Source organism: Geotrypetes seraphini, chromosome 16, assembly GCF_902459505.1.
Source record: "Geotrypetes seraphini chromosome 16, aGeoSer1.1, whole genome shotgun sequence".
NCBI lineage: Eukaryota > Metazoa > Chordata > Amphibia > Gymnophiona > Dermophiidae > Geotrypetes > Geotrypetes seraphini.
In genome coordinates this window covers 2,410,632-2,425,532 of record NC_047099.1, presented here as the reverse complement: position 1 = coordinate 2,425,532, position 14,901 = coordinate 2,410,632, and the positions used below count along the sequence as shown (strand labels likewise).

The 14,901-nt window shown below is 43.1% G+C and overlaps 2 protein-coding genes across 2 annotated transcripts in view; both read left to right on the top strand.

The window, feature by feature from the left end:
* Positions 1-891: 891 nt before the first annotated feature.
* STYK1 (serine/threonine/tyrosine kinase 1) overlaps positions 892-14,901 on the top strand; it is a 39,946-nt gene continuing 25,936 nt past the window's right edge. The window contains exon 1 of the mRNA XM_033925625.1: positions 892-1,376. The gene's annotated coding sequence lies outside the window, so the exon portion shown is untranslated. The remainder of the gene's footprint in view (positions 1,377-14,901) is intronic.
* On the top strand, positions 1,388-6,510 carry LOC117350902. Its single transcript, XM_033925618.1, has one exon. It carries the CDS (start codon positions 1,470-1,472, stop codon positions 5,895-5,897), a length of 4,428 nt encoding a protein of 1,475 aa, XP_033781509.1. The 5' UTR covers positions 1,388-1,469; the 3' UTR covers positions 5,898-6,510.

The following is a 14,901-nucleotide window of genomic DNA, read 5'->3' as shown; positions in this document are numbered from 1 at the left end:
AAAAGTAAAGTTTTCAGTAAAATGTGGGGGGTTACAACCCCCCAAAACGCCCCCATAATGCGGCGCGATCTGTATAAAGTAAAGTGGGGGGGGGTTCCCCCCCACACTCCCCATTGTAGCCCCTAAAACAGTCCTTTTCTTCGGCGCGTGCCTCCACACTGCGCTCAGTTGTCTGCTCGCGCCTTTGTCTCGGCGTGCTTTTGACCTGACACCAGAGAACAGAGCATGTGCTCATGGACACATGGAACGCGCTTCCGGAGGCTGTGATAGGCCGGAGCACGTTACAAGGCTTCAAAGAAGGTTTGGATAGGTTCCTAGAGGATAAAGGAATTGAGGGGTACAGATAAGAGTAGCGGTAGGTTATAGGGATAGTCTGGGACCATTGCTTAGGCAATGGGCCTGATGGGCCGCCGCGGGAGCGGACCGCTGGGCGAGATGGACCTCTGGTCTGCCTCAGCGGAGGCAACTTCTTATGTTCTTATGTTCTCTATGGAACCTGATGAATTAGGCCCCTATTTCCCCTCCGAATTGTTTTATTACCCCTGCTTTCTCACTGGGATCCCACTGAATTGCCCCAGCAGTTGCAGCTTTTCTATGTAGCATTTTCACTCTATCCTATGAGCTTCTTTCATCGTAAAGAAATCCACATCTGTGCCAATATACAAAATCTAATGCCTACGATATTACAAGGAAGCCTCTTCCCTCTCACCCATCCCCCATGCCGAGGAAAAGCTCACCTTGCCATAGATCCACCTTAAATTGTTTGCTTTCTACAGCTACTGCTAGGCAGGCTGGTTGCCAGAAGCTCTGTTACAGGAAGGGGGGGGGGGGGGGAGCGAGAGAGAGAGAGATTAACAGGTAGCTGAGATCATTAGCCTGACAGGTGCCTGAGTTGTCAGGGTCAAGTACTATTCCAGGGAATGAACAAACATTTTTGCAAGGTCGGCCTTTGAAAACTTTATGGAAAGACTGCAGGGTAAGAAGTTTTGGATCCTAGAACTGACATGGAATTGTAAGGAAAAGTAGATCGCTACCCTTCCTTTAGAGACTCCGAGCTGTGCTCAACTACAGGTCCACACTATCCTTCATGTCGGTTAACAGCAACTTCCAGGAAGGAGGAGACAACCATGAATGGGAAGGCCAGGGGCGAAGGACTGGAGATGCCTGGGTCAGCTCAGGTGGTGTTAACCCTTGTTGTGCTGGCAGCTACAACAGCGGCCCTCAGGTGGTGGTTCTTTAAGCAGAGAAAGAAGCCACGAGAAGGATCCGAGTCCAAGGAGAAGCTGAAAGGATGCCAGGGTGATCAACCGGAACATTCCAACGGTCTTCCAGGTCAACAGGAAGGACCCATCGGCCCAACAGCACCAATTTCAAAGGTCAGTAACAAATTGAGAAAAAGGGCAAAAAGCTGCAACAGTTGTGGAAATCCAAATGTATTAAAGGTTAATTCCGTGTGTGATGATTGCCAAATGCAGGATGTCACACATGACTGGAATATAGTTCCTGATAAGGGAAGCACGGGACCCAGGGTAGATGCCAAGCCAGGCCAAGCCAGGGATCTGCAGAAAGCCATCTACTCAACAAATATTCCCTCCACGCTATTTGCAAAACAAGAGACTGTGTCAACACGTAAGCCTAATGACCTTGGGCTGCTCAGGGATTCTATCCTCCCATGGCCAGTGAGGCAAACCTGGGGTATAAACAATAATGAGGTCAAGTATCAAGCTCAAGAAGGACTGGAAAGCTGCAACTTTAAAACCAGTCCTGAAAACCGATCAGACAGCATCAGGGAAGACGATATGGGCTTAGATGCTGGAGCTCTAGGCAACCAGAACACATACTGTACCTGTGAAGGGGTGGTGGCATCCCTTGGGGGGAGGGGAGGGAGAGGGAATGGCAACAAACTCTTTACTACTGTGGGAATTTACAAAGATGATGCAAAGAAACTCAAAGCTCACTTGCTACCTTTTCAACAGGACGACACCAATCAGCTCTTACGAACTGAGCAAAGCAGAACACCAGATGGTGACTTGGAGACATGCCTAGAGGGAAGAGGTGAGAGAATGTATTGCTTTACATCTGCAAAAGAAAAAAAGGCCAGTTTTACCACGACAAACATCTCTGCCTGTTTACGGAATGGCAAGGATAGCACTGTTTCAAACTGTGATACAGATGACCACATAAATTACAAACAAAGTCAAGGTGATCCATTCATATCCTATGGTCAGTGCCTGAGCAAGCCGTATCAGTGTCTTCATGAAGACATTTTGGTCACTCTATCCCATGGAGAACGTAGCAAGAAGGTTATGCAACAAACCATGAAAATTCATTCCTTGGAAAGCAGCACGGAGGGTAGTCATAGTAATTTCAGCAGTTCTGAAACCATCTGTATAGCCCAGAACAAAAATCCAAAGAGAGTACCGGGTCTCCTGGAAGGGGAAAACATCTGCCTAGCAGCATCTTCGCCCAATAAAGAGAATCTCACCATTACAGCCAGTAGAGGTGTTGAACTGAGCAATGATGACAGTAATTCAGCTGCATATCTGAACAAAAAGAAAAAAATCCAAGAGCAGGAAAGAGCCTGGTCCAAGCCTGATAAATCAACAAAAAACAAAGATGGCCAGAATATAGCTAAATATTCTACAGAAACCATGAATCCATCTCAGGCTGACAATGAGAACTTCCAGCTATCATCCATACTCAGTGCTGAATCTCCAAGTATAAAAGTCCGCATCACCTCAGGCTATTTGGAACCCAATGAAAGACAGCATTCATTTGCCAGAGAAAATGCAGATTTCTTACACAGTATTGGGAGCTTCTGTACTAATAATATTCCAGAAGTGAAAGAGGAGTATCAACAGGCTGAGGAAAAACGAATCTGGCAAAGCATTCCAGAAAAAAAGACAGAGGAGGAAGAGGTCTCTGCAATCAATGCCATGAGCTACACCGATAGCAGTGCCATACAAGTTCTTGAAACCAGTGAATCAGGATATAGCAGCAAAAATATAACTCCAATAACAGAAGCCAGAAGCTGGTCATCCTTGGGAATGTGCAGTCAAGAAGATATTAGGATATTCCAAGAACAAGATGTCATCCAGAAACAAATGGATTGTGCTGTAGAACCCAATGATTGTATGGCTAACAGATACCAAGAGCTATTTCAAAAACAATGTAGTGAGCTTACAATTACAAATGGTAACCAAAATAAAGGTGTTGATAATGAGGAAAACTGCGCCTTCCAAAGAAATGACATGTGGCAGACCAACTCCCTTTCTCTTTTCATTCCTTATAGCTTAGAGTTTGGGAGGAACAGTTCAGAGATTCGGCCACACAATACAACAGATAGCTTTCTTCAAGATGTGAATGACGAAGAAAAGGATTGTGATGATCTTCCTTTACAGCTTGACATTCAACTTCGAGACTACTGTTCAGAAGACAAAAATGAAAGTCAGCATGAATCTACTAAACATAGGAAAACATTAAACAAGTCGTACAGTGGAGAAGCAGGTTGCATGACTATCCTAAGCCCCATAAGGGTTACTAAGAAAGCAACCAAAGACCAAGAACGAAAGCATCCATATCACATGACAGATAAGACAGATCTTGTTGATGAGGCCTGTGAGCCTGAAGATCTGAGGCATAGTGACTGTGCTCTGGAGTTGGACTGTGAAATTAACTTGGTTAACAACAATGATGGATCCACAACCAACCTAGAAATACAACACACTGATTTTGCTGGCGTCACCTCTTTATTTCAGGATGAGTTACATAAACCAAACAGGACCCCTCAAAGAGCAGCAGAAAGTTATTTGAGTTTGAACAAAACATGGGAGTCAGGAAACACCATCGTACCAGCCGAAAAGCAGAAAGCAAATACTTGCCAACATTTGACAAGGAGGCTTTCTGAAACACCATCAGCATCCATGAAGACCTCTTTTGAAAACAGAAATAAAGAATTACATGTAGAGGAGTCTTTCCATAATGATCTGCTGCCTGATAAAACCACAAACCAAAGTTTTTCAAAACTTTGCAGAGAAAGGACGTCAGATGGAGTGTCTGGGAATCAAACAATGACTGAAGAAACCCCACTAACAAAGATAAGGCATGACAGAGACAGAGGGGGCAACAAAGAACCCATAAACATGGAAGCCTCACCTGAAGTAAGTAAAGAAGCCCTGGCACCAACGCCTCTGAGCTCCACTGTAAGAGAAGATGAGAGCATGAGCTCTGACATACCGTGGCCTGAAAGCTCCCAAGTGATCTCCAGAACACTTGCTATGTCTCATAACATTGAATTTGAAATGTGTTCTACTACAGACGCATCAAAACACAAGATATTAACAGACTCTGCTTGTATAAGGACAGAGCCCAGGACTCAACATGCCCTCAGTCTCTCTTCTGCTTTTTTACCAACTTTTGATATCCAAGAGCAATCCAAGGTAAAGTCAGGGAAACATCTCCCTCAGAGAAAGGGAAGCATGTCTGAGATTGCCGAGCAACAACAGTTCAAGTTTCAAGTAAATTCCATCTCTGATCATAAATTGAAGCCATCACTTATAACAAGGAGCTGCGAAGATATTTTGTCTGGAGCGCCCAAGGAAAACATAAACCAGAGTAAAGCACAAAGTATGCTATGTTTATTGACAGAGCACTACTCCAAATACCCCAGGGGCCAGAGAAGCCTGGTAGAGTTTGTATCCAAAGGTAGCTTCATCCATATTCCAGAGTCTCTGCAAGACATAGTGGATGCTATGAAGTTGCAGCTGACCTTGGGTAACTGCTTGGAATTTCTAAGATATGCCAAAATGCATAGTGCGGTTGACCTACAGGCTGCAGCTTATGCTGTCATGAGTGACAACTACCTTCAGGTCCTGAGAGATCCAAGCCTGTATAGACAACTCAGTGGAGGTGAACGTGACCAGATCCTTCAGTTAAGAATGAGGGGAATGAAGGTACTAGGTACCGTGACATTGCAGAACATCTATGGAATGAGAAGCAATAGCCAGAGTCAGAGTTGTGCATTAGGAAACAACTCTCCTTCCCTTGCCATTGGCTCTGAGCAGAAACCTTGGCTGTACATCTTTCAATTGGAGAAGAATTCTTGGCATCCACTGACTCCAATTCCTGAAGAAGCCAACCTGAAAGGTTGTGGTATCTGCTCCATGCACAACTATTTGTTTCTAGCTGGTGGAATTCAGGGACAAGGCCTCAACACAAAATGCTCCAACAAGGTCTTCTGTTACAACCCTCTCACTGACATCTGGAGCCGGCTGGCACCTATGAATCAGGCTAGATCTCAGCTGAAGCTTGTTCCAGCAGATGGCTACCTCTATGCCATTGGTGGCGAATGTTTGTACACAGTAGAAAGATATGACCCACGCTTTGACAAGTGGACTTTCAGGGCCTCTTTGCCTAAGGGGTCCTTTGCAGTGGCTCATGAAGCTGCTAACTGCAATGGTGACATTTACATCTCTGGTGGTAATCTTTTCTACCGCCTTTTCAGATATATTCCTCTCAAGGACCTGTGGGAGGAGTGCCCCTCCAACACCAGTCGGAAGCGATCCAGTGATATGGTGGCAGTGCGCAACTTCCTCTACAGATTTGACATTCACCGTGATTTGGGGGTCAGTGTGTTCAGATACAACACTATCACCAGGGTGTGGAATGAATGTGCCACACTGTGCCTAAAGACCTCACTGCCTTTTTGCTGCACAGTTTTAGATGGCACAATCTATTGCCTGAACAAGAAAATGACTGCTAGGTTCTTGGCCCATGAAAGGCCTCCAAGGTTTGAGTCAGAGAACTTACGTGCCTTCCCTGACAATGCTGGGGTAGGAGTCCTTTATCCTTTTGTATTGTCACTACCACAGATTGGTTGCTTTCAGACTGCTGTGTGATAAATAGCGGAAGGTACACTGACACTTAAGTAATAAGAAGCACTGTCCCCAGAATGTCTTAACTTATAAAGTACATGGATGACAGAATTGGGAAGGCTGTCTCTCAATCAGAACCAAATGTGGAATAAGCAACCTTAGTGTTTCTAATTGGTCCAGATTAAGAAATTTTGAACTTATTTTTTTAATATATTTTTATTGTCAAAATAGAACACAGTACCATACAATTACAACAGTGAAATCAACACATACAAGGTAAACATATCATCAAAAACAAGTGTATTTGCCTGAAACAATCCCATATCCAGATACAATGGAGGTGATAGAAACACATTGCAGTACATAATAACATAAGAATAGTCCTACTGGGTCAGACCAATGGTCCATCTAGCCCAGTATCCCATCTTTGCGGAGGCCAATCCAAGTCACAAGTACCTGATGAAAACACAAATAGTAGCAGCATTCCATACTACTGCTCCATGTCTGTCTGAATAGCATACTATGGACTTTTCCTCCAGGAATTTGTCCAAACCTTTTTTTAAACCAGCTGCATTAACTGCTCTTATCACAACCTCTGGCAATGTGTTCCAGAGCTTAACTATTCTCCGAGTGAAAAAATATTTCCTATTGGTTTTAAAAGTATTACTCTGTAACTTCATCGAGTGTCCCCTAGTCTTTGTAAATCTTGATGCAGTAAAAAATCGATCTTGTAGACTTCAATCATCTCCCCTTAGCCGTCTCTTTTCCAAGCTGAAGAGCTCTAACCTTTTTAGTCTTTTCTCATATGAGAGGAGTTCCATCCCTTTTATCTTCTTGGTTGCTTTTCTTTGAACTTTTTCTAGTGTCGCTATTTCTCCTGAGACAAGAAGGGGCTATGCAAGCACATTTGTTGGTGAAGTCTTCTGGATTGAGCCTGAGTGCCAATGCATAGGCATTGCTTTTGAGCTTCCTGGGCATGTGCAGGAGTCCCTACACTTACAGCCCCTCCCCTCAGCCTGTCAGGTTTTTTTCCTTCGGCTGCTCCTAACATGTCGCAGCTCTCCCCTCTTCAAAAAAACAAACAAACCCCAAACTTGAGCTAACATTCTCAAATAATTTCTAAAGCAAGTTACCCTTAGTTACAAAAAAAAAGAAAAATAGAACTAAAATTCATTCAAAAGTCTACAAGAACAAGTGCCAAATACTTCATTTTGGAGTTCCATAAACAAACGAGCACTTCTTGCTCAAAGGAGTTGTTTGTTGCTGAGTAGCGCTAGGACCCGGTAAGCATTTTTTCTCCTCACTGAAGTACCACGATGGACACACCTCTTCATGCTGGAAATTCTAAGAAGCAAATGAAGTTGCAGTCTATGCCACTTGCTCCCTCCCCCCAGGGCCCTGTTTCAGTACCGCAAGATGAGGGAAGCCAACTGCCACCAAAGCCGACAGAAAACAAAATCTGGCTCACTTGGCTGGCAATAGTAAAAAGCTCCCAGTGCTGGAAAGCTGCAATACCCCTTCTCCACCGGCAGCAATGGTTACATCATGGGGTTCGACGCCTCAAACTTAAACAGCTTTGACAGGTATGGATGCGGCAGTGAAGGCTCCTGCGGGCTCAGTCTCGTGGTTCTCTCCTGGCAAGAAGCAACAGATTCCGGTGACTTCACGTAACATTTTAAAACCTAACAAGGGTCAGGCAAAGTCCAAGAGGGGAGCCCCTCCCTCAGGACCATTCTCCAGCTACACACCCCTCTCTGTCTAATACTCAGCCCTAGGGCTCAGACTCTATTCAAACTATTTCAAATTTTTTCTTGCTTTTTCAACACTTTATGCAGAAAAGTTCAATTTTACTCCAACAATCTTCTTCAAATCCTCCAAAATTAGAGCCCCAGCAGTGCTCAACCTGTGTGGAGCTCTATCCCGCAAAGGACCCTAGTCTCTCGGGCCCATTACCACCAGATACAGATGCAAACTGGGTACCCGGTACACCTATCTGTTCTTCTCCAACACAGGAGGTTCCATCTATCCAGACCGGTCAGATCCTGACGTGCTTCCTCTTTCACAGCCTGAACAACCATCCCACTCTGTATAGCCAATTCCAAAAGTTGAAAAGTTACAAAATAAGTTTCCACATTCATCGGAGCACTTCTAGATACAGATGCAGCAAGGGCTCATCTTCCTTGGGACTGACATCAGTCCATCATCACTCTGGCGGATCACTTCAGGCGATTTTCAGCTTTACCATTTTTCGCCTCTTGGGTCACAAAGCAGCCTCAATATCTCTAGTGCCAAATGCAAGGCTCCACATGAGACCATTACACTGGCATCATTCTCTCACCAAGATGGTTCCACTTCTTGCAAAGATTCAAGATTCCCTAGTTTGGTGGATTCGCTCTCTGTCACTACAGGCAGGCTGTCCTTTTCAGCCTCCACCTCCTCTTCTCACAATAACACCAGATGCCTCCAATCACGAATGGGGAGCGCACCTCAACCAATTGCGGACTCAGGGGCAATGGTAGACGAGTGAACGATCCCTGCACATCAACCACTTTGAACTCTTTAGGCTTTCAGTCCTTGGATTTGCAACAAATGCACTATCATTCAAACGGACAATCAAATAATGATGTTCTATATCAACAAACAGGGCGGTTCACGAGCCCTTCCTCTCTGCAGAGAAGCCTATCACCTGTGGCCCATGCTCTGATACTACAGGTCCATTTATATTCCAGGAGAACATAATATCCTAGCAGACTCTCTCAGCAGGAAACTCGATCCTCAAGAGTGGTTTCACCCTCCTTCTATCCTATGACAAATATGAGAATCATTTCATAAATAATGCACATTATTATTTTTTTTTTTAAATTTACATGTTTCATTTTTTTTCAAGTATTTCTTTACAATCCTTGAATATAGTCTCCTTGCTTTGCAATGACCGAGTCCCAACGTCTGGTCATTATTTCCTCAAAGACACCATTTTAGTTCAGTTTCTGAATAGCTCGGGCAAAACGATGTCCACGCATAGGTTGTTTCAACTTTGGAAAAAGGTCAAAGTCTGGTGGTCTCTTGTCTGGACTGTAGAGAGCATGAGGTTAACACCTTCCAACTGTATTCGTGTAGTTTTTCATTGACATTCCCTATGTGCGGGCGAGCATTGTCGTGAAGAATGATTGGCTCAGCCAAGAGCAACTGCGGTCGTGTTTTGTGCATTTTTTGCAAAATAATCATGATAATACACTGCTGTGACACTTCTTCCACATGGAACTTTGTCTGTGATGATGATGCCTTCATGATGATAATCAAAAATCATCATCATCATTTATTTGACTTTTGATTGAGCTCATTGAAATTTTTTTGGTCGTGGGGAAGATGGCGCTCTCTACTCGTCATTGAAAAACTGCGTGAATACGGCTGGGAGGTGTTACCTCATGCTCTCTACAGTCCAGACATGAGTCCACCAGACTATCTTTTTCCAAAGTTGAAACAACCTATGCGTGGACATCGTTTTGCATCTCTGGAAGAGCTTTCTTCCGCCGATACGCGAGCCATTCGGTAACTGAACTAAAACGGTGTCTTGGATGGAATAATGAAGCTTCCCGGACGTTGGGACTCGGTCATTGCAAAGCAGGGAGACTAGACTGAAGGATTGTAAAGAAATACTTGAAATGACCCTCGAATTTCTTCACTGGAGAACTCCAACAGTGGATCTCTTCACTTCCCAAGAAAATGCCAAATGCAACAAGTTCTGCTCTCTCTATCCAGCTCCTTAAGTGTTTTCTCTATTCATTGGAGGCACAACCTGCTCTATGTCTTCCTGCTGTTTCCTCTCATTTCCAAACTACTTTAGAAAGTTGCCAGGGACTTATTGCTCCCCTTTGGCCCATGCAAATCTGGTATCCACTCTTGCTAGACCTTCTAGATGCTCCACCAATTCCACTTGGAGACCATCCATCTCTTCTATCTCAGTAGAACGGGCAGTTACTTCAACCCAATCTCTGCAGTCTCAGTTTGGCAGCTTGGAAATTGAAAGTTCAAACCTAACACATTTGCAACTCTCGCAACCAGTACATATGGTCCTTCTGGAAGTTCTATCAATCTAAATGGACACGTTTTTTCCATTTGGGCACACGATCACCAGCAGAATCCTATTCGCTGCCCAATTGACTACATTTTATCATATCTTCTACATTTGTCAAATTCTGGTCTCAAATCTAACTCGGTCCGATTTATCTTGGCCTTCCATACTTTTGTGGATAGCAAAGCAGTTCCTCATCATCCACTCATTTCTCAATTTATTAGGGGCCTTAATAAACTTAGACCTCCAATAAGAGACCCACTTCCAGCGTGGGACCTAAATTTGGTTTTGGATATTTTAATGCAGGACCCGTTTGAGCCATTGGGATCTGCTTCACTTACTTGGAAAACAATTTTTCTCACAGCTTTAACTTCAGTCAGAAGAGCGAGTGAACTTCAAGCACTAGTTACCTATTATCCTTTTCTCCAATTTTTTCTTAACAGAGTAGTTATTACTCTTCCGCATTCCTCTCCAGCAGTGCAACATCTCCACACATTGGACTGCAGAAGAGCATTACTGTTTTACCTTATATCAACTATTTACGTCAAATGAACCAGCTCTTCATTGATCAAAGTTTAGAACATGCTGGTCAGTCAGACTTACGAAACTTATTTGCACTGTGACTCTTCTTGCACCACCCAACACCGTCTTTCAGCTTGAGACTCACCAACAAGTGTGCCTGCATATCCCCTGCTTGTCTCCGGAGAAAGCAAAGTTGCTTACCTGTAACAGGTGTTCTCCATAGACAGCAGGGGAATGCAGTCACACTTGCCCACCCTCCGTCCCCTCCTCTCAAATTCTGTTCATTGCTAGAGATAAAACTGACAGGCTAAGGAGAGGGGCTGTAAATGTAAGGACTCCTGCACATACCCAGTAAGCTCAAAAGCTTACCTACTATAGCTAGGGGAGAGCATCGGCACTCAGGCTGTCCAGAGAACTTTACCAAGTGTGACAACATTCCCCTGCTGTCTATGGAGAAAATCCTATACTCCAACCCCCAACCTCACCCAGCCCTGATTCCTCGTGACCCACTCCTAGAAGAAAATGAAGACACACCCTGTCAGAAACTTTGAACTTCCTGATTAATTGATTAGCTTTTCATTGTGGTCTGAATACAGGGACAGCTAGTTCACCGACATGTTTCGCATAAATGCTTTCTCAAGGTGAAGTCCCTCATAGGCAAGTCGCTATCTGGGAGAAAGTGGTCTATAAGGATAGCGACTTGTCTATGAGGGACTTCACCTTGAGAAAGCATTTATGTGAAACATGTCGGTGAACTAGCTGTCCCTGTAGTCAGACCACAATGAAAAGCTAAGTAATAGCTAAGACTATTAAATTATATTTATGAATAAAGTTTAAAAATACTAATGAAATATTTATTGATATTACAAATACTTTATATGAAATTTAAGAATAATCTGGATCCTAGGACGATTTAACACATAAAGCTCTGTGTAATGAAATTATTGAACACAGAGTGGTGTTTCTGAGGACCATAAAATTGTAAAAAGGTGTTAGAAGGGAAAATATAAGAGAATATCCCTTAATTCAAGTTCTGATTGAAATAACACCTCTATTATATATCTGATAGTACTGTTGGCACTTATAGATACAAAAACCCTAGTAGATTTCTGTATAGACTTCACTCTAACTAGTGTGCACCTACACCAGCTGCAGTCATGAAAAATGTGTGCAGCCTTCTCATACATTTCAGCATCATGAACATGCACCTTCTTAGCACTGCCATAATACGTTCACCTCTGTTTCACTCCATGCACTTTGCCTATGCTTTTCCATGAGCTCAAGTTTTATTTGTGTAAACACCTTGTGTATGCACCTTGTGTACACACTTCGCTTCGCTTGACCATCTGCTTTTGTGCAATTTCCAGAGCGGGAGAAAGTCCCTAATTATGAGAACAATCATGGAAATGCATGTTCAATGGTAGATATGTACAGTTCTTTCACCACCAGGTGGCAAGCCAAGCCCACCTTTAAAAGACATGCGTTTAAGTTAGAGAAAATGAAACTTAAGGTGATCATAAAAAGATGTAAATTGTATTTAAACATGAGGCCATCTGGTCATGCCACTTTCCTGCAGCTCCAACATGACTTCCCAATCATATTTGCCCAGTTGTAATGGATAGAACCCCTCTTGTTCTCCAAAATATGTAGAGGGGCATAATCGAAAGGAACGTCTAAGTCAAGTCCGTTTTTGTCTAAGTCGCAAGTCGTCCAAAGTAAAAAACAGCCCAGGACACATTTTCGAAAAATACATCCAAATTGTTTTTCGTTTTGAAAATCGTCTAAGTATACGTCCTGCCGATCTGATCATCCAAGTCTAAAACGTCTATAACAAGCCTTGTTGGACGTGGGAGGGGTCTGCAAAGTGATGGACTGAACGCCCAGACATGGCACCTAAATAGTGGGGTACCTTACAGGGCATTGCTATGAACTTCACTAAAAGGGTGCCATGTCTTCATCTCACTACAGCCCCCCAAACCACCTCCTGAATCCCCTAGATCCACTTATCTACCACCCCAATAGCCCTTATGGCTGCAGGAGCCACTTATATGCCAGTAAAAAAGGGTTTTGGGGGTATAGGGAAGTGCACATGTTTCAGTATCAATGCAGTGATTGCAAGGGCTTATGGGCATGGGTCCTCCTCTCCATGGTCCCTAACCCACCCCCAAGACGGCTTAAGCTGCCTCTGTGCTGGATGACTAGGCTTTCCTATGCCAGGCTGTCAGATGATGATGTTCTGGAGGTACAATTTTCAAGTTGTGATTAATATTATTATGGGGGGGGGGGGGGTCGGTGATCACTGGGGTAGTGTGTGGGAGTCTGTATTATGTGTTTGCTGTGCTTATCTGGTCCGTACGTCTGTGTTTTTGTTTTTTCAGTACTTGGATTCTCTTCCAGTACCCCCTGTTTTTATCTGTTTTTATAATGATGTACATTTTTTCTATGTATTACTACATTGTAAACCGCTTAGATATTTGATTAAGCGGTCTAAAAAATCTTTTAATAAACTTGAAACTTTAGGTGGGTTTTGGTGATTTAGACTTTGTTTTAAATGGGCTAAGTCACAATGTCCAAGTTCCGTCGATCCTGTGCTGTATAACTTTCGGTTATACGTGCAGTACGACTAAGTCTAATCCTGCCCACGTCCAGCCCAAATCCCGCCTTCGACACTCCTCCTGACATGCCCCATTTAGCTATGGTCGTTCAGCGGCACTATGAAGGCCTAGGTCATTTATAAATATGTCCAAAGCCCGGTTTTATTATCGGCACTTGGACGTTTTTGAAAGATGATCGTCCAAGTGCCGACTTAGGCCGGTTTTTGGATGTTTTTCTCTTTCGATTATGAGCCCCCATAGTTACTACATCATTAAAATATAATTATCCAAAGCCCTGATCTGCATTAACCAGACAGAACACATCTTGTGATTTACATGCCTTTTGCCATGCTGCCGGGACTGAGGGCAAAAGCTGTAAACTTTTCTGAAGGGAAGAAACAGAAAATGACAGCAGATAAGTACCATACAGCCTATCTGCCCATCCACACCAAACTCCTATTTCCATTTCTCCAGAGGGCAAGTTTGTTCCTGAGGCAATAGAGAAGAAAGTTACTTGCCCAAGTTTACAAGAAAAATCTGTGGTATTTGAACCCTTTAAAATGTGCCACATTTTACTATTCAACCAAATACGAATAAAAGAGGCGACATGAAATCAGAGATCAAGTGTTTATTTCAGTTGGATTTAACACAGTACAGTCCCAGATTACAATTTGTATTTTAATCACTATTCGGATGAATATACGGGTAAGTGCCAGCTGACACTTATATTTTTAAAGTTAGGTCTGATAAATTTAAATACACAGCTTATCTGTTTAGTGGCTGCACATTAATGCTTTTCCTAAGCATAAAATCTAACCACTTAACAAGTTATATCGCCCACTTTAATATGAAGACATTCTGAAAACTTATGAATACGTGAGCTATGTGTCCTTCATTCACCAGCAAACACATAACTGATTTTGAATATCAGCCTCTGTACTTTTAGCCAGTTAACTGAGACATCAAAGAGGTCTCAATATTATATTATTAGAGAAGATGCTTTTAATAGGGAAAGATGCAGGACTACAATCCCCATAATGTTACAAGATCAAACTTTTTTTTTTTTTTTGGTGGGGGTTAAGACAATAAAATTAACTAGTAGTTTGCTCTGTCTGATAGGCCAAAGGTACTGTAATAAAAAGAGAGACCAGCTGGGTCTATCTGTCCAGCTACACAGGGGACAGTAAACAAATAAGAGAGAATCAGTCTTCACAGATAAACAAACTCACAAGATGCAGTGTCAACCCCAGAATAGAGAGCAAAGACACATTCCAAGCGAATAACTTTATTGAAGAATCCAGAAGGTATACATCTCAATGATTCAAAGAGTGTAACAATCCTGGTAACCAGTTAACAATCTTAGTGACCTGACATGGCCACGTTTCGGCAATGTCTACCTGCCTCAGGGATCCAGAACTCTAAGTAGATATAGCCAGAGATAAATAATACAATGCATCAATAAGCCGCCTTTGAATCACTCCGAAGGCTCATTTGATGTAAAACTTGATATACTACAGGAATATGAATGAGAGAGATTTGCATATAATGGAGATGACAGGCACGCAAATCTTTAGGGATATTCTAAAAATTCGGACAGGTTTGAGTACCCCTGATCTATATCACTGCTCTCCCCGCACCCCTCCCCTCCCCCCCCCCCCCGTCACCAGCATGACAATTTTAATCCTCCTTCTATGTTGCTTAGCCATCACAGAAACCTTTGGTTGACCAGGACCATAGTCCATAGTTCCCTCAAGACTACGGAATGCATGACAGCAATTTTATAACCTAGAACCCAACATTTACATGTGTAAATGCTATCATGCCACCTACTGTAAGAAGA

What these genes read in the sequence shown, in the direction of transcription:
- LOC117350902 (XM_033925618.1), top strand. Translation starts at nt 1,470, where the DNA reads ATGCAGGATGTCACACATGACTGGAATATAGTTCCTGATAAGGGAAGC.